This window comes from Galleria mellonella, unplaced genomic scaffold (assembly GCF_026898425.1).
Source record: "Galleria mellonella isolate WM207_F2 unplaced genomic scaffold, CSIRO_AGI_GalMel_v1 utg36, whole genome shotgun sequence".
Classification (NCBI taxonomy): domain Eukaryota; kingdom Metazoa; phylum Arthropoda; class Insecta; order Lepidoptera; family Pyralidae; genus Galleria; species Galleria mellonella.
This window is the reverse complement of record NW_026442086.1, coordinates 4,613,479-4,638,424: the sequence shown is the minus strand read 5'-3', so window position 1 is coordinate 4,638,424 and position 24,946 is coordinate 4,613,479. Positions and strand designations below refer to the sequence as shown.

The 24,946-nt window shown below is 34.5% G+C and overlaps 2 protein-coding genes across 2 annotated transcripts; one reads left to right on the top strand and one right to left on the bottom strand.

Moving 5' to 3' along the window:
• The first annotated feature begins 123 nt into the window (after positions 1-123).
• On the top strand, positions 124-2,697 carry LOC128201171 (essential MCU regulator, mitochondrial). Its single transcript, XM_052897259.1, has 2 exons — positions 124-531; positions 1,664-2,697. The coding sequence occupies exon 1, from the start codon at positions 247-249 to the stop codon at positions 514-516; it is 270 nt and encodes an 89-aa protein (XP_052753219.1). The 5' UTR covers positions 124-246; the 3' UTR covers positions 517-531; positions 1,664-2,697.
• LOC113520810 (protein flightless-1) lies at positions 1,722-24,720 on the bottom strand. Its single transcript, XM_052897258.1, has 23 exons — positions 24,579-24,720; positions 24,353-24,463; positions 23,934-24,172; positions 22,945-23,106; positions 22,627-22,841; positions 20,471-20,693; positions 18,413-18,654; positions 17,674-17,830; positions 16,633-16,765; positions 16,217-16,330; positions 14,442-14,624; positions 13,230-13,363; positions 12,589-12,763; positions 12,006-12,169; positions 11,343-11,469; positions 10,497-10,618; positions 9,150-9,363; positions 8,153-8,413; positions 7,411-7,523; positions 6,602-6,752; positions 5,797-5,961; positions 4,996-5,109; positions 1,722-4,585 (listed from the first exon to the last, which is right to left on the bottom strand). The coding sequence occupies exons 1-23, from the start codon at positions 24,651-24,653 to the stop codon at positions 4,451-4,453; spliced, it is 3,729 nt and encodes a 1,242-aa protein (XP_052753218.1). The 5' UTR covers positions 24,654-24,720; the 3' UTR covers positions 1,722-4,450.
• Positions 24,721-24,946: the final 226 nt, after the last annotated feature.

The window sequence follows — 24,946 nt, the reverse complement described above, 5'->3', positions numbered from 1 at the left end:
CAGGGAGTGTACGGATTTACTAGCTCATTCACTGGCTCATAAGGCAACCAAGCTGTCACTCACATTCTGTCGTTCATGTCATTGTATAACAGAGTACTTTTGCATTGTATTCCCCAATTTGTCAAAATATATCTGTACTGTCATTGTCAATCGAAATATCTATTTCATCGTATTATCAAAATCTGAATTCAAAAGTCTAAAAATAAATTCTTAAATAATATTAAAATATTATCTAATTAACGCATTATGGCTATTTCGCGAATTTCGCGGCTAGTAGCACAGACCAAAAATTTGTCTCGTCATGAACAGCACATCGTTCAAAGGAGAACAGCTACTACAACTCCAAGTGGTGCCATTCTCCCTGAACCAGAAAAGAAACCGTTTGGTCTACTAGGCGTAGTGTGTGCGGTTATACCAGGCCTACTTATTGGAGCTGCTATTAGTAAAAACATAGCTAATTTCTTGGAAGAGAACGAACTGTTTGTGCCTTCTGATGACGACGACGATGATGACTAAAACATAATTCGCGAGGTAACATCTTTGTCCTCTAAATTAGAAAAAGCGATAAAATTAAATCACTTTAAATATGTCCCATACTAAATTAATATTCTATTGTTTGGTCACCAAATGTATACTTAAATAAGTGATAAATTTCTTACTGTTGCTTTTATTTTTAAGAGGACTATTACAGAATGACGATTTTCAAGTTTAGGTTGTGCGCATTGAGTTGCGTAAGGAAGTTTATACAACTGTACAAATTATAACAATTTATTTTTTGAAACATGATTTTTCTTATATTTTACAAAAAAAACTTGTATTTATGAGAACCATCCCTTAGGGTATCCTCTGACCAAAATTTGAAATGATTTTAGCAGGAAGTGGTAAGAAGTTGAATTCAATTAAAATCAATTATTTAGGTAATAAAAATAAAAAAATATAGGTTTTATTTTAGGGAATATATACATGTTTTAATACTATGCCAACTTTATATTAGTTTATTAATGAATGATGACTCCAGATTTTTAAATCTCAACATTTTTTAATAAACAGCCTTGAAAGTTACAAAATTAGGACATAATAATAAGCAATTTCCGTGTGGTCCTGGCATAGAATAGGTCACCCTTTCTTTTCCCATTGGTATTGTAAGAGGCGACTAAAGGAGGGTGAGGGATAAGCAGTATCATTCCTCTTTAAACAGATGTTTTAGATCCGTTGGAGATCCAAAGCCTAACTGCGGTTGTTAATCTGCCTGCCAAGTGTGGTAACTCCTGGCAAAACCTCCCTAGGGGGAAGCTTATGTTCAGCAGTGGACAGTTAAAGGCAGGTATGGTGATGATAAATAAGCAATGGAAAATCTAATATCACTATCTGTCAAGTTTAGAAATATATTCATATAATTCAGGAATAAAAATGTATACTAAACCCTTAATTGTTTAAAACCAGAACCCTAAAAACTCCATTTTTTCATTGCTTTTTGCAGATAAATGTGAAAGGCCTATTGATTGCTTGTTAATTATTCCTACTTATCTTCTATTTGAGATTTTTCAGCCAGAATATTATTTAACATGAGGTCTTAATGTATTAATATCCTAATATTGAAACCTTCACTTACATATATATATTAGTACCAAATTGTTAATAATCGATTTTTCTTCTTTTTCAGATACTTAATATGGGCAAATATATATAATTAATATATAATAAATTATTTAAAAACAAAGTTTGTTATAAAATTTTATTAGTATAGGTTTGTTACAAAAATCTCTATTACTTTAGTTTGAGCTCAAGCATTTCAATCAAATATTGCACTTATCATATTTAATAATTGAACATTAATTAATTTATATATATTAGTGGCATTATAGAATTTCTCTATATTTACATAAATTGATATACAAGAATTACAGTGTCAAAAATCTAACTTCGAATCTACTTCAGCAACAGCTTACTATATACATCTAAATAAAATATTAGGTAATAAATATTTGAATGCATCATGATAAAATGCATGTATAAATTCCATGTAGAGTAATATAAAATCTTTGTAAATCTAGTCAAATATTACTCTGATTTATATAGGCAATGCTATGTATGATAAAAACATTTAAATTTACCAGACTGTTAATCTTGGGACAAAATCATATATTTAATTAGATTTTATTTTCACACCAAGTCTTAGTCATAGGATAGGCAGTGAGATTACCTTTGATGTTTATTACTATTGTATTTTTTGTTATTATTATTAGAATATAACTTGTGTTGTATAGAACATAATTTAACTTGACCTGATTTAATGTTTTCATTGTGAAAATATTAACATGTTTTGATATAATTAAAACCTGAGATTCATAATTATAAAAGTTACTTTAAACATTGTCTTGAATGTAAATTAAGTCAAATATTTACTGTAAATAAAAAATTCAATATTTAGGCAACATTTTAGTATAATCAATAGTTGGTTAGAAATGAGTGTATAATATGGTTCAATATCCTGTATTTTCTGTGCCAATTTTTATATCACTTTTTGTTGGTCATACATCTAAGGTTTTATTGTATATCAATACATATGGCATACTTCTCATTGACAACTGTAATTAAATACAGTGAATAGAATTTTGTGCCCCAAAATTAAAGTCTGTATTGCATAATATTTTATAAGTGAAAATGTTAAATAAATGACTTGAAAAAATGGCATGATATCAGTCTTTCAATTCCATTGTAGTCATTTTCCACATTCCCTATACAGTAAAAACTAAATTGTTACTGTGATTCTATAGTGATTTAAATGCAAATAATTAAGATTTTGAAATATATTCAATGTTAAGGAGTACTATGCTAATCAACATTGAAATAAATCATACAAATAATATGTTTTGTGCTACATTGTCACACTGAGCAGTATGATATTTATGCCCCATTTTATGGAGAGAAAGCCTATGGCCAATTGGTAACATATTGGTATATTAATATGAGGTCTTTATAAGTTGAACAGGGTAAATTTGGAACATTATGAAAGTTGTTCTAAGTATTTATTAATACATTTTTTTATATAAATTTGAATAGTAACCAAGCTGATGGCCCACATGATGAAAAGTGGTAACTGACTCTTATAGACATGAGCAGTACCATCGATATAACAGAGTGTACTGTTTCACCCATGATACCCCCCAAACATTATATATATATATATATAAACCGACTTCAATTGTGAGAAAACTAATTATTTTGATTTAAAAGTAAATTACTGAATTTTGATAAAACTTCTATGGGACCAATCTGTAAATATATCGTCATAGTTGTAGAATACTGACGGATATATATATATATATGTGTGTGTGTGTTGGAATTGAGATTAATTATATAACAGAAATGTATGTTTTAGTGTTCAAGTATTTATATAGCAATAAAACGGTTTCAAATGAATTGAATTAAAGTATATTAATAGAAGAACTAATAACGTGTAAATTGTATATACTCGTAATACTGTTTATTCTTTGTAACATCTTGTTTATGAAAAGGTATAAACTATTATTACAAAACCTTAAAGAATAAATCATTCCTGTCAGTTGCGTCAATCTCATTTAATATTTACTTATTGAACTGACATTATTTAATTATAATAAGTTAGTTCATTGTCATTCAGTTAATTGTGGATAACCAATTAGACTAATAAAAGTTTATAGCATGAGCAAATAATAGAATATTACATAGTCTGTGTATGCGTGCTCTGAGATGCTTGTCATAATAATTTTATGTAGGGTTGCCCAAATTAACCTATTTGGCGCCCTTAGACAATTTTTTTGACGATGTTGGTCTTAAAAGCTATCATAGATAGAGCCGCACGGCAAACGCTTATACTTTGTCGTCGCTTTGGTTGGGCGAACTTTAACCAGATACAAAATTAAAAGCATACATGTCATAATATACATTTTACATTGACTAATACTGCATTATTTAATGATATAAAATGGTATAAAGCAAACCAATGGTATGACCATTCCTTTGCTACTATTTAATATAATAATATCAATAGTACGGGTATTTTTCAATATTAATTTTCTTAGTTTTTTTTTTTTTCCAGTACTCTTGTACTTTTAACAAGTGATAATGTTTTTGCAGTTGTATATATAAAATAGTTTTAGATAGCAACGTGTGGCGTATTGTTCTTTGGAAATGTATCTACCGAAAGTTTCGTTGGTTACTTACATTGTTTTCAAATTACAACATATATACCTACCTATTTTATGTAATAAAATTATTCTTCAAAATTGAAAACAATGGTTCAATTCCAATTTTCAAAGTATTTAGTAGTAAATTCTACCAACAGTAAGCACTGATGGATAAGGTAATACTAAAAACAAGTATATATATATATATAGGATTGGATTAACTAACCAATTTGTCTTGATGTTAAAAAATTTTTTGGTTTATTAAATGCAGATCAATTTGTTTACTCAGGCGGCCTCTTGTGCTCGCCCCAACCGTGGAAGCACTTGGTGAAACGTCGCGACTCTTTGTCTTTTAAGGTGAGGAACAGTTTCCGTGGTTTGTCTGGTTGCATTGACTTCATGTGTTGAATGTACACCTTAGAATAAAAAATATAAAATAAGAATTGGAGGTAAAGAAAACTTTTATATTATAACTATTATATTCTTTATTGCGCTTGTAAAAAATTGAAATCGTAGCATGTAGGCAGGAACAATACTTACATGTCATAGCCAAAATTTCTTGTTTATGTTACTGAATGTACTATTAAAGGAGTGTAAATGAAACATTTTCTCAAAAGAAACATTGATCAAAAACAAACAGACAAAAGACTTTGAGACTTACTTGGGAAGTGAACACTTTCTGATAGTATAGAGTCTAAGCGAGTCGAGCGAGACTTTTGGTGTAGCATTTTAAGATATAAGTTCTATTAAATATGACCATTAGTTTAATAAAAAGGTATAATTAATTTATATTTCAAATACAAAATAAAAAATATTGGTTCCTTACTTGTGCTGACTTATATGCAAGTTTAATTTCCACCTCGGAGCACTTGGCTCCAAGCCATAGAAAAACTTGCTCGCCGTTGTCCAAAATCATGATGTCGTCATCAGCTAAATCGTCCTATAACATATAATTTTAATTACTAGTAATAGGTATTTTTAACCGATTTCAAAAAGAAGGAGGTTCTAAATTCATCGTATTTTTTTATATTTGTTACCTCATAACTCTGTCAGGTCAAATCGATTTGGAAAGCTCTTTTTTATCTAAACGATGTCAAAATCGGTTCTGGAGGTTAATTTTTAAATCGAAATAACAAATTTTGTCATAATTGAAGTTTTTTTTTGTGGGACACAATTGTTAATTATATTACATAAATTAATGATACTTTTACAACTAGCTTTTTGTTCTGACAAAATAGTGTTCAGTTTTTTTTTTGGGTAAACGGTTTTAACAATTATTTATTATAAATTTAAACTTATCTGAGTGATAATGGTAGGCGTGCTCCTCTGTTATTTGATATACTCAGTGAATTGTAAATATGTGGATTATTTTACGTTCACCACAATGATAATACACAACAAAAGCTTTTGTCCACCCCATAATTTTTCACAGTTTTTCTTCTTTTTTTATATACACTTATATTTTTTTGACATGTGTATTGATTTTGCAAATAAATCACATATACAGGCATTTTTTTTTTTCATTCACTTGATATGTAATGATCACCGAAATCCATAGCACTAACAACACCAGAGAGCCTGTGTGTTGTCGACCTTTATAATTAATTTGAAATAATGTTTACTGTACCTGGCAGAAATCTGTGCATTTCTCGGACACTGTGAAGTATCCCTTCTCGTTGGAACACCGGAAGAGACGGGTGTAGTTGAGGTAGTCGGCGTCGGTGTCATACGGTTTTCGACCACCCAGCGCCACCCAGAAGAAATTGTCGGGCTCGCTGCCCTCCGTTAGTACCTTATAGATAAACAGATTATGATGTTATTTTTTATATCATCTCTCTCTTCGGCCACTTTATTACTGAAGGTCGTGTCCTTGAAAGGTGTCTGTTGCCTCTTTTTATACCATAAAGGTGGCAAATACAGTCCTTTTGATGCTAACTAACTACTATAACCTAAGTATATCTGATTTTGGTTTATTATTGTAAATTGCTAGATGTATTCTAGTGATAGTTAAAACAAACGTGTAATTTACTTGTATTTATAAAAAAAAAAAAAAGTCAACATATTTTCAGCTAACACTTGAAGTTTATTACGAATTATGTTCTTCATTTGCAAGCAAATAACAAAAGCCAAAATAATACCTTAATCCTAAAACCTCCATTGAAGTTAGCTTAATAAATATGATTATTAAACTAACTTCATTGGAGGTTTTAGGATTAAAGTGATTGGCACATAAATTTATGACAAAATTTATATTTCTGACAAATGCGTTTTCTTAAAAATATTAGTAAGTGCGTAATCCTTACCGCGTGTAGCGTATCTTCAACTGAGGTAATTAATTACGCTATTATTAGTGTATTCAGATAATACGCACTGTAAAAATATCTGTTGCTGAGGTGGTATTGCTGTTTATTATGAACAGGTAAAGTATTTACCTGCAGGCTGACCCAGGGATTATTGAACTTCTCCTCGGCGATTTGTTCAATGAGTCGCGCTGAGTCCGCATCGCTCTTGCTGCCGATCCACGCGTAGACTATAGCGGACGATGTGTCGTTTGAACCCTCCAGTGGTACGTTTAATATATAACTGTAATAAATACTCCAATATATTGCAAATATGTAATGATCTTTTTGTATTCATGTTACAGTAACTTAAGTACGTTAAAACTAGATTTTATTATATCTTTTTAGCTATTATTTTTTAGAAATAAAAATATTTTATTGTTTGACCATTTCACTTGAATATTACTAAAAATTGCAGCTTTTGAATGACCACTGAAACTGAGTTAGTATTTTGAGAGAAATGTCTTTAAGGCTTCTCAGTTTTCTCTTCTTTTTTTTTATACAACTTAGAATGGCAAACAAGCTGATGGCCCACTTGATGGAAAGTGGTAACCGTCGCCTATAGACATGAGCAGTACCATAAACATAACAGAGTATACTGTTTCGCCCATGATACCCCCATGTGTTGCCGTTCCTGAGGACTCAGGTGTTATTCCTCTGTACCCAGTAAATCCACGCCATATCCTTCAAACCGAAACATAGCCATGCAGACACAGCTGCTTCACGGTTGAAACAAGAATGGGACAGAGGTACCCAAGCAATCGACTTTTGTACAAAGTCTCCTTCTGTTACTTCTCTGTCTACATTGTAATAGAAAGATAGGTATATAATAGAGTGAGGGAATTAATGGTTGCAGGTGGTTCTAACTCAGGATGGTAATGCAATACAATAACTATACAAACCAGAAAGCACTATTGAGCTGCGCGGCGTCTGCCTTCACTTGTATGAGGCGCGTACAGAGTGCAGATCCGTTGCTGCGCAGTTCAAACAACTCCACCGGTTGTCGCCCACCCTCCTAAGAACCAATAAAAAATAAAAGTTTACAATTTTATTAAAATTAGCTACAAAAATCTTAAAAGGGGGAAAATAGCAAATAACTAGATGCCTGCCTATTCCTATATCGTTTCCAATTATTGCTGCGGCCGTGTGGTCCCGGCATAGAATAGGCCACCCCTTCCTTTCCCGTAGCTGTCGTAAGGGCGAGGGATAGGGAGCATTGTCCCTCTTATTACATCTTAACTGCGGTTGCCAATCTGCCTGCCAAGCATGGTAACTACTGGCAAAACCCTCCTAGGGGGAGACTTGTGTTCAGTGGACATTTGAAGGCTGATGTGATGATGATGATTCCAGTGGTGGAGTTACTAGCAGGGTGATAGGCTGGGGTCTAGAGACAGATTTTAGGGCTGGTGAATCTGAGCTGAATTATTTTTAAACGGACTTCAAAAAGAAGAAGGGAGTTACTCGATTTGGTTGTATTTTTTTTATGTTCGTTACCTCATAACTGCGTCAATTATAATCTGCAAATATACTTTATACGACAGGTATATATATTCATTATATATATTCTATACAGATTTCAGCCATATACTAGTCATTTATTAATTCAGTCATATACAGATTTCACTTTCATCACACATAACTTACGGGTTTAGTATTCCTCTTGCCATCTTTAATAATGAACTTCCTATAGAAATGTGCCATGAACTTGAGACTCTCTTGCTGCTGGTGAGTCCTCACGACATCTAGGCGTCTGCACAGCTGTTTGAACTTCCTCTCGAGGCCGAAGGTGAATGTGAGCCAGCCCATGTTGGGCGCGCGCCGGCCCTGCCAGAAGTACACTACCCACGACACGCACTCAGACTCCGCCTCTTCCGCTTCGTTCGACGCATCGCTCTCATCTTCTGGCTGTTGTAACAATAATTAAATTCAAATTAAAGGACTACAGTTTCATATTATTGACCCTTACAAATACTGAGGGATATTAGTAACAGTACTAAAAATATTTACGAAATCAAAAGGAAAGCTTATTATTAATTTATCCTAGTACTTTTGAGTTCTAATGTAACCTAAATAAACTTTATCTTTTATCATAGAGAAAATAAATTATGAAAAATTATTTTCTTACAATCTTAAATTCTTTTTAAAGTTCCATTATTTTGTTTGAAGTTTATTTTATAATACGATGACGCCACTTTCGCAGAGGTGTCTGTTACGGGTGCAAACCCCTACCAAACTATACTACAACATACCAATACATATTGCACAATAGCTGTTCCCACACACAAATTCCCAGAAAGAATAAAGACACACTTTACAAAGAAAATGGATAAAAGGGAATACGACAGGGCAGTGAGAAGCCAGTATGTTTTAAGTCGCGAACGTACGGTGTAATAAACCGGTTAAATATAACATATAATTGTTTATTAACACATCATGAGGTTCTAAAGATTTTAAATACAGTTAAGGTGTTGCAAATTATATATATATATATATATATATATATATATATATATATATATATATATATATATATATATATATATAATTCATATTCTTATATTATATTTCATATTTTACACATTGTAATATAGAGTTAATTACAATGTGTAAAATATGAATTAACCTGTAAATATATACTAACCTCGGCGGGCATGATGTATTTACATAAGAACACGTAACAGTCGCAGCTGTGGAATATGCCGATCTCGTGGTCTGGCAGCCGAACGAAGTGTCGCCCCTCTAGCACGAACGCCTCCATCGCCTCCAAGTCTTCGTTCCACTCGTCTGACAGTGTTTTGACTTCGGACGGCTGCATCGGTGGCTGGCGGGGAGTGAACAGAGCTGACAGGTCTGCCCTGTTTACAATACACAGAAATAGTTTTTTTTTTATATATTTTTTTTTATACAACTTAGAATGGCAAACAAGCTGACGGCCCACCTGATGGAAAGTGGTAACCGTCGCCTATAGACATGAGCAGTACCATGGACATAACAGAGTATACTATTTCACTCATGATACCCCCCATACGTTGCCATTCCTGAGGACTCAGGTGTTATTCCTCTGTACCCAGTAAATTCACGCCATATCCCACCCTTCAAACTGAAACACAGCCATGCAAACACAACTGCTTCACGGTTGAAACACGAGTGGGACAGAAATACCCAAGCAATCGACTTTTGTACAAAGTCTCCCTCTGGTATATTCTTCTGGTATAGTCAGTATGTTCTATGATATCTATGGTGCTGTTCAAGTCTATAGGTGACGATCACCACTTAGCATAAAGTGGGTTGTCAGATTGTCATTCCAAGTTTTAATCTTGTACCTATACTAAACATTGACAATTAACCCACGACACCTTCTGATTTACTTTAAATAAATTTACTAGCATTTACTCGTGACTTCGTCCGCATCACTGGAATATATTGTCTGGGAAAAGTAAATATAACAATAGTTGCAATATTTTTGGAACAAATTTAGAATTACAATATTTAGGCCTCCTGTATACTTTGTCTATCTTATCCCAATTATTTGAAGTCGGTGTAATATATTTATATTCATATTATACGAGGTTTTGGCTTTAAGTTTTATGACCGGCCGTCTGCCTTACGTCAACCGGGGGGAGAAGGGATTGTTAGTAATGGGGATAGATAGCCCCATGACTAGCAATATACTATATCAGGTCGACCTCCTCGTGGAAACCATCGTGATTGATTTATTGTTAGGTTTGTCACGGTGGACTAACTGACCTATTTCATCCTCATCTATCATCTCTCACTGGTGCCCCGCCGGTGTATAGCAATAGCGCAGACGGGATTACCATTTCATTATTAATCATTAAAAAAGCTTTACGTCACCCTACCTGGAAATGTGTAATTTTGTACAAATTAGAAGTTACTGGCGGTTGACCGTCGTTATGTAATAAAATAATTTATTGTACACATATTGTTAGAATAGTATTATTTTTTATGGATGGCGGCGTGTACATACTTGGTCTCCTGCTGCTTAGCCCAGCTGGCGAGATCAGCACCGGTGCGGGCAACAGATTCCGCAGTACGGGTAAAGTCTACGGCGATCACTTCGTCCCACCCGGCGAAGTATGTTTTAAACACCTGATTGTTCAATAAACTTATTGTTAAAATAAACATCGAATTCCTATTTAATTTATATTGAATGTTGCACAAACAATACACATACGATAATATACAAAGTTAGACCCAAACGGGTATAAACATATTATGTATACTGATTGTTTTTAGTCTGTAGGCAACCATTATAGCTGGTGCCACATTCAGCAGTCATCGAAGTAGTAACCAACGTGGATCGTCCGTTGTGTAGCGCGTCATATAAAAAAAAAAAACATACAATATAGGGGGAAGGGTTTGTTAGTAATGCGGACTGTCAGTCCCATTACTAGCAATATACTCAGTCAGGTTGACCTCCACATGGTGCTCCCTAGAAACCATTAAGTTGAATTCCAGGTGTAATCATTACGTTGAGCTAACCGACCTGCTTTTTCATTTTCACCCATCATCCCTCACTAGTGCCCAGTCAACGTATACTATTAGAGCAGGCGAGGTTACTATTCTACTATATCCATTAAAAAAAAAAAATACAACGTAGCTTATCTTCTATCACTCGTAATGTGATTGAGATTACCTAATTGTATGCAATGCTTCGCTTGTGCCAATGCTTCAGACATTGGCGTTCCGTCGCGGATGATAGGCGATCGAAGATCAGCTTAATGTGGCCCATAAGATTAGATTATGAAGCACGGTGTATACTTTAAGTGTTGTTAGAAAATGAATTAAGCTTTCATACAGTCTGTACGAGTACCTGCGTCTCGGTGCCCTCCTGCAGCCTGGTAACTAGCGCATGATCTGGGCGCGGCGCCATATTGAACAACTCCTGCGCCAGTTTCACTGCTGCCGCGCGCACTAGCCGCGACGACTTCTTGCCGAACCTGCCGAAAGCATAGTATTTTTTTAATAAATAAATAAGGGATCGATAACCACCTATCTTAGGTGGTAAGTAGGTGATCTACATATATAGTAATACTAAACATAACTTTGATGCTTTGAAATTTTGTATATATTAATCATACCAAAATCGCACAAGTACATAATTTGTAAAATTTTTTTTTTTACCAGAGGAGGCATTGTACAAAAGTTTACTTGGGCACCTCTATTCCATTTGTGTTTCTACCGTGAAGCAGTTGTGTTCGCATGTGTTTTTCGGTTTGAAGGGTGGGATATGGCAGCGAATTTACAGGGTACAGAGGAATAACCCTGAGTCCTCAGGAATGGCAACGCATTGGGGGTATTATGGGTAAAACAGTATACTCTATTATGTCCATGGTACTGCTCATGACTATAGGCTACGGTTACCACTTTCCATCAGATGGGCCGTTAGCTTGTTTGCCGTTCTAAGTTGCAAAAACAAAAATTTTTTTCATGATTTTAATATCAATTTCGTGTTCGACCAGTGTTGTGTACTGACCAGACGAAGACATCAATGTGTGCGTCCAGTATGTAGACGTTCCTGGTGGCAAGCACGTGTCGCGTGAGGCTCGCCTCGGGCTGCGGCAGCTCCAAGTAGCCCATGCCCAGCTCCACACGGTACAGCCGCGGCGGAAGCCACAGCACGTCCTCCGGCACATGTTCCTATACGAAATGTTATAAGGTAACTAATCGAACGACTTTTAACGCACTATCATCAGCAAATAATACTATATTCGCTTCGTGTAAGAGTAACACTAAAAAAGGGACCTAAAATTGAGCCTTGGGGAAACACTTAGTTGCCCCTTATGATACACACGTGAAAAAAGGGGTGGGCGGTTCTATGCCGGGACCACACGGCATATCGCCAGTTAATGTACTTTTTGCGCGGACTTTATCATAAATGTTATATTTTTATAAGTAAAGGGGTAAGTGATTTCTCAGCGTGATCATGTCTTGTACTTGTTTGTATCTATAATAAGTTTACTACTGTAATATTTTGGAGAAAATAATAAAAAATATCTATCTATCTAAGTGAATGACTATATTGACTTTAACAAATACCATTCGACATCTATTATTACCTGCGGCATAAACGGTGTCTCGTCTTCATATTCCAATGTTTCCCAGAAGATCCGGGGCTCTTTTCCAGGAGGCTCTGCGATCAATTCAGCTTTGTTCTTTCTCTCTTCTTTGTTCATTTTCTCGGCGAACAGTCGAGCTTTAGACTTTAGTGTGTTCTTTGCCTTTTTACCATTCCTAAAAGATTTTTTTGTATTATTTTGAATATGTAGATAGATTCGTAATTTATATTAACAGAAATAAAAATATTTGTTTTTAAAATCTTTTTATTGATTGAGATTATTTACAATGTTGTTTGTAACATATAATATTAGATCGTTAATCCGCCAAGAATTAAATAAATAAGTAATGTATGAGATTATGATTATTTTAGATACAACTTGATGTTTTCTCAATAACCAATAATAATATCACTGACGCTAGAAATAACTGAACGGGTAACACGGTAATTGCACCTTAACCAATGCCCAAACTATTAAAATTTTACTGCTCCTGGCAAAAACATTTACGGGTCTTTTGATGGCAGTCAGACTTGATTTCAAGTTAGCAATTAACCTAAATTTGTATAGTAAAGTAACGTAATGTAAGTGTATAGCCTCATTTTGTTCAGTCAATCGGGAAAATTAGTCCGTGAATTACTCACCACAAGAATATAGTGAGGCCGGCGTCGAGTAAGAAGACGTATCTGGGATCGAGTTCTTGAGCTCGCGGAGGCACCGGCTGCAGACGTAGCCCGCTGCCTGCGCTCTCCACGCGGTACAATCGCCGCACGTAGTGCTGCGTACACGCATATATCTTATTTATTGAAATCTTAATGCATGAATATATACATAAGTATACATATGGTGGACTTAACACTTAATAGCGTTCTCTACTATGCAACTATAGGGCGGAAGAGAATTAAGTTGGCAATGCTTACACTGTAGTTAGTTGTATAAAGGATCTTGAATTCAACCATAAACAATGATGCTTGCGTTATAAATGAATTTGCATGTAATTATAGCACACATCACGTGGTACAATCGTGTTCAAGTTATTGGCCAGTATCTGCATCCATGAATTTGAAGAAAAATAACTCTTATTAAAAAAAAAATATTATTATTCTCTAATAATAAACTAAAATAATAATAAATAACAGGACAAAATGGTCCATCTGATGGAAAGCGGCTACCGTCTCCCATGAACACCTGCAGCACTAGTTCCTTGTGCGTTGCCGGCTTATTAAATGTTTAATTATAAACATTTTTTAATTATAAACATTTACCAGAGGGAGACTTTGTACAAAAGTCGATTGCTTGGGCACCTCTGTCCCATTCGTGTTTCAACCGTGAAGCAGCTGTGTTTGCATGGCTGTGTTTCGGTTTGAAGGGTGGGATATGGCGTGAATTTACAGGGTACAGAGGAATAACACCTGAGTCCTCAGGAATGGCAACGCATGGAGGGTATCATGGGTGAAACAGTATACTCTGTTATGTCCATGGTACTGCTCATGTCTATAGGCGACGGTTACCACTTTCCATCAGGTGGGCTGTCAGCTTGTTTGCCATTCTAAGTAGTATAAAAAAAAAAAAAAAAAATTTTTTAATAGTCATTTTTTTATGATTGTACCTCCCATTCGGAATCCAATTTTAGATGAGAAGAATGGACGAGAAACTCAACTGTTGCTTTTGTATGTAGTTTTTTTTTTTTACTACGGAATACCGTTTCCAATATATTGAAAGCTTCACACACACACTTCAAACACTTCGCACTTTGGTCTCAAGTTTTTCTGTTTTCATGTGTATGAATATTATAATTTTATGATATGATATGTGGAGTGAGTTATATTTGATATGTACGTATATATCATAATTACCGGGTCGTCGACGGTAAAGAAGCCGGAGGGCGTGTGGCTGCCCTGTATGTAGACGGGCGGCGTGGGGAACAGCGCGAGGAAGTCGGGCGTCTCGTCGCCCTGCTCGTGGCGCTGCGTGCGCTTGGCGCCCAGCAGGTTGCGCAGGTTCACCGCGTGCATCGCCGCGCATGCGCCTTTGTCTAGCTGCACGCGGCGACACATGCAAAATGTGTTCAATTCGATAACTATACTAACTGGGCAAAGCCTCACAAACCAGAAATCGGATGTGGTATTGTGTAACTCCATATTAAGTATTAAAACATTGATGCAGTTAATCAAATTTGAATAATTAGAACTAACTAAACCAACAATATATTAGGATAAAAAAAAATCTGATTATTTTTGATATGAACGAAAAGAACATTATCATATGACTTTAACCACGAGAGTAATTTAAAACATTTATCAAATAAAAAGTAATAATCTATAATAATCACTTCAAAGTCTTAATTTATATTGTTGGACCTATTTTAACAGATATAAGAATAATTCCGGTATTTTATTTATTAGTTAGCACGCTTCATCCGTCCATTATTGTACAGTCACTGCACAAAAATGCTAGTGATCTGGTTATCATGAGATAACATGCACGCTTAGTAGTTATTGAAATTACGACAGCATTTTATCTCTAAATAGCTACAAAAACTTTCCGGCGACTTTATGAGCACTGTCCTTGTTGTGCGGTAGCGTTATTCATACAAAGTATTGTATGCATATTAGTAAATCAAACATGGTTCGTATTTGATTATTTAGGTCTAGTTTAGACTCTAAACCTCACATCACAATCATAGTTGTATCATGACTCAAAAACTTTCTGATGCATAGAGGTTATTGTACTCTATAAAAAGAAAAAAAAATACGTTTATGTATTTTTTTTTTAATAATATAACTAATAATTACATAAAGTAACTATTGTAGCTAATGAATACTAGCAAAGTTAGAGGTATCACTCGTTCGTTGTGGGCCTACGTGACGTCACAGTACTATGTCATTCCGTTACTATAAACTCTCCCTTAGCAATATGTAAGCAAGCTGTTTAACTGCAGAAACAAGGCAAAGGTTTTTTTTATACCATAAAGATGGCAAACAAGCATACAACCCGTTTGATGTTTTTTTTTTTATGCAACTTAGAATGGCAACATCTGATGGAAAGTGGTAACCGTCGCCTATAGACATGAGCAGTACCGTGGACATAACAGAGTATACTGTTTCGCCCATGATAACCCCTATGCGTTGCGATTCCTGAGGACTGTAAACTGTCTGTCGCTTGTAATACTATGGGTGTCACCCTGAAGAAACCTTAACATACACTTTTTGAAGAGCCTTTTTTAAATCAAATAAATCTATAGGACCTCCAGATGAATTCAATCCGTTGGTACATACGTATTTATTAGTATATTCATGAGAAAGAACAAGACGTAGGGCGTAGTCTCGTTTCATTTCAAGCACGTAACAGCAATAACGTATCCATCGATATATTCGCTTTTCATTTGTGGTTGAGAAATTAACTTTTTATAGAGTTCGTAACATTATTATTTTTAAAGCTTATTTAAGTTTATTTAAAGAAAATTAATAAGTTCATTATATTACCGTTAAGTCTATAAACTTGTAAAACGTATGATTTTTTTTATTATTATATGTATTATTATTATATATTTTTATATGTTTATATCACTGAGGCGGCAAACAAGCATATGGCCTACCTGATAGTTTAGTAATCAGAGAAAAATACTCACAGTAGCCTTTGAGCCAATCCAAAAGTGTATATCCCACGAAAGCTGCCCTTGTTCCTCTAAGAATGTCTTCAGTACGATGTAGCAGTCACCCTCAAAGAATTTCCCATACGCAACCTGTGATTAAAAGAAAAAAAAGTTTTTAATAATGAGAGGAAAATAAACTGAAAACAAATTACATATAAATTAATTAACAATTTGTATTTTTGAACATCTGTGTAAATTATTGATGCCCATTAATTCTTCTCTTTCCGCGTCTAGGGAAGGTAGATAAAGTTTTGTTGGAGAAATCAGTTCAGGGTACAATAGGACTGATATACCTGAAGAAGGTAAAAGCCCTTAAAATATTAAAAAAAAAAAAAAAAAAACAATTTGTATGTGCACACATACAAATTGTGTGTGTGTGTGTGTGTACTTACCTCTTCAACGGGGGCGGGTATAAAATTCTCAATCTCCCAGATTTGCAGGCCTGGCGTCTGACCGGTATCCTCGTCGAAGAACTCTGAATAGTCCAATGGTGGCTTCTCCAAACTCTCGTCCCAGCGCTTGGGCCTATACCAGAATACAATGAATCACATTAAGTTTTTTAGTGAAACCTTAGTTAAAGTTATTAATACCAATGCGAAATTATAATGATACAGATACCGCAGAGGTCTAGACTAATTCAAAGCGATGGAAAATGAATTCGAGAAGTCTCTAGGACCGGCGTGTAAGCATGAAATGATTTATGAAAATAGAGATATAAAAATTAATGATTAAGAGATTGATACCACGAATTTATAAGGACAGAGCTATTTTCTAACGACCGTAGCGTGTAAATATAAATAATATTGTGATTGTAATGGTGTAATGAAATGCGATTACAACTGCCAAAGATAATACAAAGACATTCCGTACGAGAGATGTTTTTAAATATCATACAGAAAAAATAGACAATTTACTTCATAACAATAACAAGAATTGTTTATTATCTGTGTTGGTTAATAATGCATAATCATAATACATTGATATGCATTTTTTTTAGTTAGTATATCTTTTATTTAGAAGTAGATTTAGAGCTGAACAAATTATCTAAATTTATATTATTAGAAAATCACTTGAAGGTGGCACTCTTTTACGAAACAAGTTTTTTTTCTAACAATATCAACATTCACGACTAGTAACTTAACCCAGGTTTACCCAATTTGATGCGATCCTTTATTAATCTATAGCGCCTCTCATAAATCTCATTAAATCATCCCTTAGTCAATGGAATGGTAACCTCGCCTGAACTATCAGTATACGCTGGCGGGACACCAATGATAGATGACAGGTGAGGATGAATGTAGATTAGTTGGTCCATCGTGAAAACTTTCACAAAAATTTACTACGATGGTTTCCACGGGGCTGTACCCATTTACTAATAATCCCCTCCCCCCTCAAGGCCGGTAGTGCCGTGGTACTCGAGGGGTGGTACTGACTTGAGCTCGCTGTTGCGCTGGTCTGGCCGCTGGTCGGTGTGCTGCGTGTTGGCCTGCTCCTGCATGCCGCGCAGTATGAGCGCCGAGTCGCGCTGCTCGGGCTCGGCGCGGCCGCGTCGCAGCCGCAGCTTGCGTGCTATCGGGTCCGACTTCACGCCTAAACAATTTCACACTATATAGTTCCAGTCGTAATATCATTGAAGTTACTATCATCATATCAGCCTTTAACTGTCCACTGCTGGGCAGTAATAATAAGGGATAATAAGGGGAGTTAAGCCAGTAGTTGCCACGCTTGGTAGGCGGGTTTGCAACTGAAGTTAGACCTTTGAGGATGTTTTTAAAGGGACGCTGCTGCCCATCCCTCGCCCTTGGTCGTCTCTTACGACACACACGGGAAAGGAAGGGTTGGCCCATTCTATGCCTTTATGTTTAAATCTACAAAAATACTTCTTTCTACCATAAGTGGATGTTTTACCAATGTAAAAAAATAAACCTGTCTCAAATATCAGCTGTCTACAATTAGTAGTTTTGTCTGTGTTGATTGTCAGTTAGGACTAACGATCTTGTGAAAAAATAAATAAATAATACATTTAAAACAAGTTAACTCACTGGTAGGCGTCTAACGATCTTGTGAAAAAATAAATAAATAATACATTTAAAACAAGTTAACTCAATGGTAGGCGTCTAACGATCTTGTGAAAAAATAAATAAATAATACATTTAAAACAAGTTAACTCACTGGTAGGCGTAGTAGGTTCCGTAGTAGCGGCGCCTGCTAACTGCAGTTGTGCTTGCAGAGAGAAGTCAATGTTGTAGTACTGCAGGCCGGCGCCCCTGGGTCTTTCCACAGGCTTCGGGGGCATCACCAGGTCGGGGTTGTCGTGGAGTTGCAGGCTCTCCAGGTCGCTCAACAGGTGTATAGCGTCGGGTAACGTGATCAGCTTGTTGCAGCTCAAATTGAGTTTCTTTAGGGAACCACATCTAAACGAAGATTGTGCTCAAAATTAGAATATTTACGTATCTATGGAGGGTGAATGTTTATGAATGTTAGCTTAATTTATGGGAAATTTTATCTATGGTTGAGTGAAAACTTAAGTTATTATTTAAAGTTTCAATTATCATAAAAGTAGAAGATTATAATATTTTATTATAATCTTTATTTAATAGAGTTTAAATAGATATATAATTTATTTGCATTACTTACAGCACACATATAACAACATACATAGATAGACATATACAAAAAAAAAGAAAGAAATAAAAGAAAATACATAAAAAAGTAGCATGATTTTTTTTTTTCATTTCGTACGTGTACCATAGGCTACTCTAATACAAAACAGTCACAACTCAGTTTGTTGCTTTGCCCTCTAAAAAGCAATACATCGTTATTCTGAGGTGGCCAAAGGCCTGTTTGCAGAAGTTTTATTAAGTAACATGAAGAATAAGGAGTCAAGCATAAATAGTATCAGGAGCACCATAGTGATGCTAATGGTGCTGTTTATATTTATAAGCGATGGTTATTACCTTCCATCGTAGAGATCCACTTGTTTGTCATTCCAAGCTTTATGCTTTATAACAAAACTCTAAAAATCAGTATAAACTAACATAATCATTAGAGTTAGATTAACTTTACATTTTTATTTGATTCGCTACATGATATATTTCACTAAATTACCAAAGCAATATTAAAAAAAAATCTTGTCTCTAAAGAGAGATAAGTTTATATAATGGCGTATCGGAGTCGACTCAGGTTTCTGTAACTATCAGACAAAATGTTAAGCTTCAGTAAGCAAGTCTTCACTAATGAGTGCTCACAAGTGATTTATGAGTAAATCAATCAAGCAAACGATGTGGTATCATAGACGATACGATGCTATGACTGCACTTGAGTTTTGCATGAATATGTGCATACCTATTTAATTATGATTTACGCATAGAAGTGAAAGTTGCACGAGACAAAAATATGTAACTATTGCGATGTGTTATCGAAATGTGGTTACTTGGTATAAATTTAAGTTAGCGACATAGTTATGTTTAATCTACTTTCCGCCAAATGTCTAATTTCGGTTTGAAGGATAAGATATAGAAGTGAAATTAGTGGGTCTGACTAAAAAAAAATATCTTACAAAATTCATGGATTAGAATGGGTGATCACTTTCCAAAATTGTATGGCGTGATTGAATTTTCCGTCATGTACAATCACTATAGTTTAGATCAATCAAAAACAAAGTAAAAAAACTGATTGTAAGGTACGTTTTTGATAATTTATTATGGTCGTTTTATTAATTTTATAACATCTTTCTATAGTACTCTCATAGTTAACTTGAAATCTAACGATACCTCGTCAATAAAAAAACCATTCGTTAAAGATCCAAAAAATCATCTATCATCATACATACATCAACCTCCAGATGGTTGCTGCGTGGTTCATCTTAACACAAAGAATCCTAGCTTGAGGGCTAGGTGAATGGATGATTGTGTGGTGCTTGTTATTATTGTTACATGTGTATTATACACCCTAACTAGCAACTGGGGTATATATCCTATCAGGTCGACCTCCACGCGGTTCGCCCTCAAAACCATTCTGGTTAAATCTTGTTCAATTCGTCACAATAGGCTAACTGGTCTTCTTTCATCCTCACCCTCAATGCCTCGCCTGTGTATACCGATAGCACAGGCGGGCAGTATTTTATTTAAAACACCCTAAAAATATTACCATCATATTTTCGGTAGTATAGATAATAGAAACAGTACCAACTAAAAAAAAAAATTCAGTTATATGCATAAAAGAACTAACCTGCATAGGCCTTCAGGTATCATTTCCAGTTGGTTATTGGCTGCTGAGAACACTTCTAAATTTCCGAGTTTCCCAATACCAGATGGGATTCCCTCAAAGTCCAATTTGTTATCGTCAACATGCAGTCTTCTCAAATTCTGCAGTTTGCACAAAGACGCAGGGAGAGTGGTTAGCTTATTTCGAGAGAGGTTCAGACTCTCTAGTTTTTGCCATATGTCCATCGCTGTTGAAGTAATATATTTTTAGTAGAAATGTTAAAAAGTTTGAACATGAATTTTAAAAGAGAACAGTTATTTGTATTCATATTAGTGGTAGGTATATTAGTAGCTGAACAATGACATGTTAACATACAAAGTAAAAATAAATAAATAGTAAAAATGTTTATAGGTAAGTGAGAGATGGCAAACCAACGGCACGCGATACAATATTTTGGGCACGTCGCCTATCAAAACGGTTTGCATTACAGTTTCATTTTACTTTAATTTCAATTACGCATATAACTGAAACATTTATTATTATACATTGCAAAGTAATAAATATTCTTCTTCTGATAGTAAATAAAGGTTTTCGAGTTGATAGTATTATTATTTTTCCAATAATCACTAAGTCAAAATTATTTGACGGCCCACTTTCTTTATAAAATATTTCTTTAGAAAAATGGCATTATACATAAAGGTTTGCCACCCCTGAGGTGTTGTTAGTTTGCTCAAAAAACATTAGTAAAAAGTAAGGCAGTAGACTTCTAAGTTTATAAAGGATTTCGTATTAGCAAACAAGCGTACAAGGCATTTGTTAGGTTCTTTAGAGGTACAATGTAACGATAATGATATGAATAAGAAGGAATGGGGTTGAGCAATGTCTAAGGCTACTAGGGAATATTAATGGAAAGTCATTTTATTTCATCTTGACATAAATGGAATCATACATTAATAATAATACATTAATAAATAAATAAACTAGAAATCTTTATTAAAACAGATTTGTTTACAAGTTCTTTTAAATCAGTGTTTTTCAAAGTGTGGGTTGCGACCCCGTCGGGGGTCCCCGAACATCTCTACAAGGGGGTCGCGGAAGCAGTGAAAAATCAACAGTTCCGTAAATACAACTGTACGGATTTCATAATTGTACTATAATAATATTCATATACATTCGAAACCGTGGAGGGTAGGGGGTCGCAAGGTATTTTTACATACTAAGGGCATCGCAAGATATTTTTACATAATAAGGTGGTCGCGTCATGAAAAAGATTGAAAAACACTGTTTTAAACGATAATTTTTTTTATGACTGTATTGTTCAGGATACTGTTCAGGGTTCAGGATGTTGTAATCTGCTGAGAAGAACCCGCAAAAAATTCAAAAGTAAATAGTACTTTTTAAATTAATATGTACAAGATAATTTTACATTTGCATGGGTACTGTGACTATAAATTAGCATAGTTGTGATAATTGTACAAATGCAATAAGCACTGTGTAATTACCTGTTATTACATTGGAAAGTGAAAAGTCTATGCCGATAGTACTCATGCAAAGTGATTTTTATTTGGCTTAATGGTATACTCGCTAATGTGAAAGAGACAATATTTACAATAATATACTTGCATAAATTGATATAAAGGAAAAAAAAAATAGGTCAGTTTGGAACATACCATTTGGATTTTTTTTTTCTCTTTATCTCAATTGGAGATGTATATTCTAAATAATATTAGTACTGTGTGATGTCTTTTTAAATTAGGTTATTGTTTTTTTAGTACACTTTCCTGGGTATAACTGTATCATTTTGTGATATCTATGGTTTATCATATCATATCAACCATTATCCCTCCTCTACTGAACCTAGGCCTCCCCCATATACTCCCATAAGGAATGGTCACTTGTATGCATGACTCTCTGCAATGTATTTGATATTGTCAGTGCATCAAGTAGCGAATCAAGAATGTTTCTTTTCCATCAGTTGCTAGTTGTTTTGAGGTATATATTTATAGATAATAGTTAGCACTTTCCGTCAGGTGGATGCTAGTTATATAAAAAAAAATATACTATTCATAAAAACTACTGCCAAAATCCCCCAAGAGGGAAGCCTATGTTCAGCAATGGACAGTTAACAGCTAATATGATGATTAATAAAAATATTGAATTATTGATTAAAATATTATTACCAGAAGACACTTCTGTAATTTCATTATCACTAAGATTCAGCCTCTTTAAGTTTTGCAAAGAGTACAGTGCATCTGGAACTTTAGTCAAAGAGTTCTTCGATAAATCCACATCTGACAAGTTAGCTAGTGTGTCGAGAGAGGTAGGCAAATTGGCAAGAGTCCGCTGTGTGTTGCGCATGTGCAGAGTCTCTAGACTCTGCAATGAGGGCAGTTGCCTAAAAAAATTAAGTATTATTAAGAAAAATTAAAATAAATCCATTGGCTATGGTACACTTTTTTAAATAATGTAACAGATATTGATGTTTCCTATGGACTCACCTCAACTGGAAAAGACCTAAAGGGTTGTCATTTAGTATCAGAGTCTGTAGATTTGCCAGTCTCCTTGTCTGTGGTGGTAGAGTTTCTAATAAGTTGTTAGACAAGTCAAGAAACAGAAGATCAGTCAATTGTACAAATAGTGTTGGTGGTATACTTTCAATCCTGTAACAAATGACTATTAATTATTATAACATAATAGATGTAATCCATTGTCCTTCTATAAGGTACAACAATAGTGTATAACCTTCCCTTTTTTTTTTTATACAACTTAGAATGGCAAACAAGCTGACGGCTCACCTGATGGAAAGTGGTAACCATCGCCTATAGACATGAGCAGTACCATGGACATAACAGAGTATAGTGTTATCCCATGATACCCCCCGTGCGTTGCCATTCTTGAGGACTCAGGTGTTATTCCTCTGTACCCAGTAAATTCACGCCATATCCCACCCTTCAAACCGAAACACATCCATGCAAACACAACTGCTTCATGGTTGAAACACGAATGGGACAGAGGTACCCAAGCAATCGACTTTTGTACAAAGTCTCCCTCTGGTAAAATTTCATTTAAGATTGGTATATAATAAAATATTTACCTAATGGTGTAATACCAATAGTCCAATAATATTACTATAAAAATATTAAAATAACGCTTATCTAAACAATGGTTAATAAAATTCTGTCTAAGTAACAAAATACTGTTTAGTGCCTGAAGTAATATTTATTCATAATATAATATGCCTTATGTATAAATTTATTATAATAAAATTTATGACTTTAAATATCTTTTATTTTTTATATGACATATTTGTTTAGTTTAGACCTGGACAGATGTTAGACTATGCTTTTGTAGTAAGTCATATAAACATGTATTGAACATCTGCCTGTTGCATGTTTAAATATTTTATGGTAAGGCATTCTTAAAATAGTAGAGTAGTAGTAGAGTGGTTTTCCTCCATATTTTAATATCTCAATTAAATAATACATACTTGTTATGACTAAGGTTCAGAACTAGTAGAGACTTTGCCTTGTCAAGACCTTCAGGCACTTCCTTCAATCTGTTATGGGACAGATCCAGTGTTGTGAGCTCTTCCAACCGAAACAGTTCTGCAGGGATACCTGAGCTTTTCACTTTGTTGTGTCTCACATTTAGAGACCGTAAACATTTCAATTCAGTTAGCTCACCAAATAACTTCTCTAAATCATTCTTCTTGAGAGACAAATTTTCCTAAAAGTTTATATGATGGAATACAAATTTGACCAGTTTATGAAATCCTTTCAAAATTTTCAATGAACATGTAATTAGGCATTTTGTATATATACTGTTATAAATGATATGCTATATAAAAACTTTCGCATTTAGAATATTCAAATAAAAAAATAAAAATAAATAAATGCATTTACTCACCAATTTCATAAGTTTCCCTAATTCTTCGGGAATATCAGTTAAATTAGTTTTATCGAGTCTTAGCCATTGAAGCCCAGTCATATATCGTATAGCGTCGGGAAATTTGTCACCCTAAAATCGAATATTTAGGCCACATTATAAATAGTAAACACAGGTTAGGGATATGATATCATCCTACTGGCACAGTGAATAGGTCAAAGGATCTCATTCCGTTTGTTCAACTTACGCTAAAATCATTGCATGTGAAATCTACACCACGAACAAATGGCAATAAACCTGTATTTGCCATTGTAACTAACATTTACTATGAATACAAATCATAACATTAATACAAGTCTTATTATACGTTATGTGCCACTACTACTGATTGACTGAATGAGACTGATTTAAGCACTTAACTGTCAACTGACTGACTGTTTGACAAGCTGAAGGATTAAATTTAAGACAGATTACACATTATTAAGTGTAAGTGTTAAGTGCACAATATTAAACGTTTAAACAGAAGTATCAAGTAAATCGTAAGTTGATTGTTTTTTAACTCATGTGACAATTAAATTAATTGCTCCAATGGAAATTATAAAGTAATTTCTTATT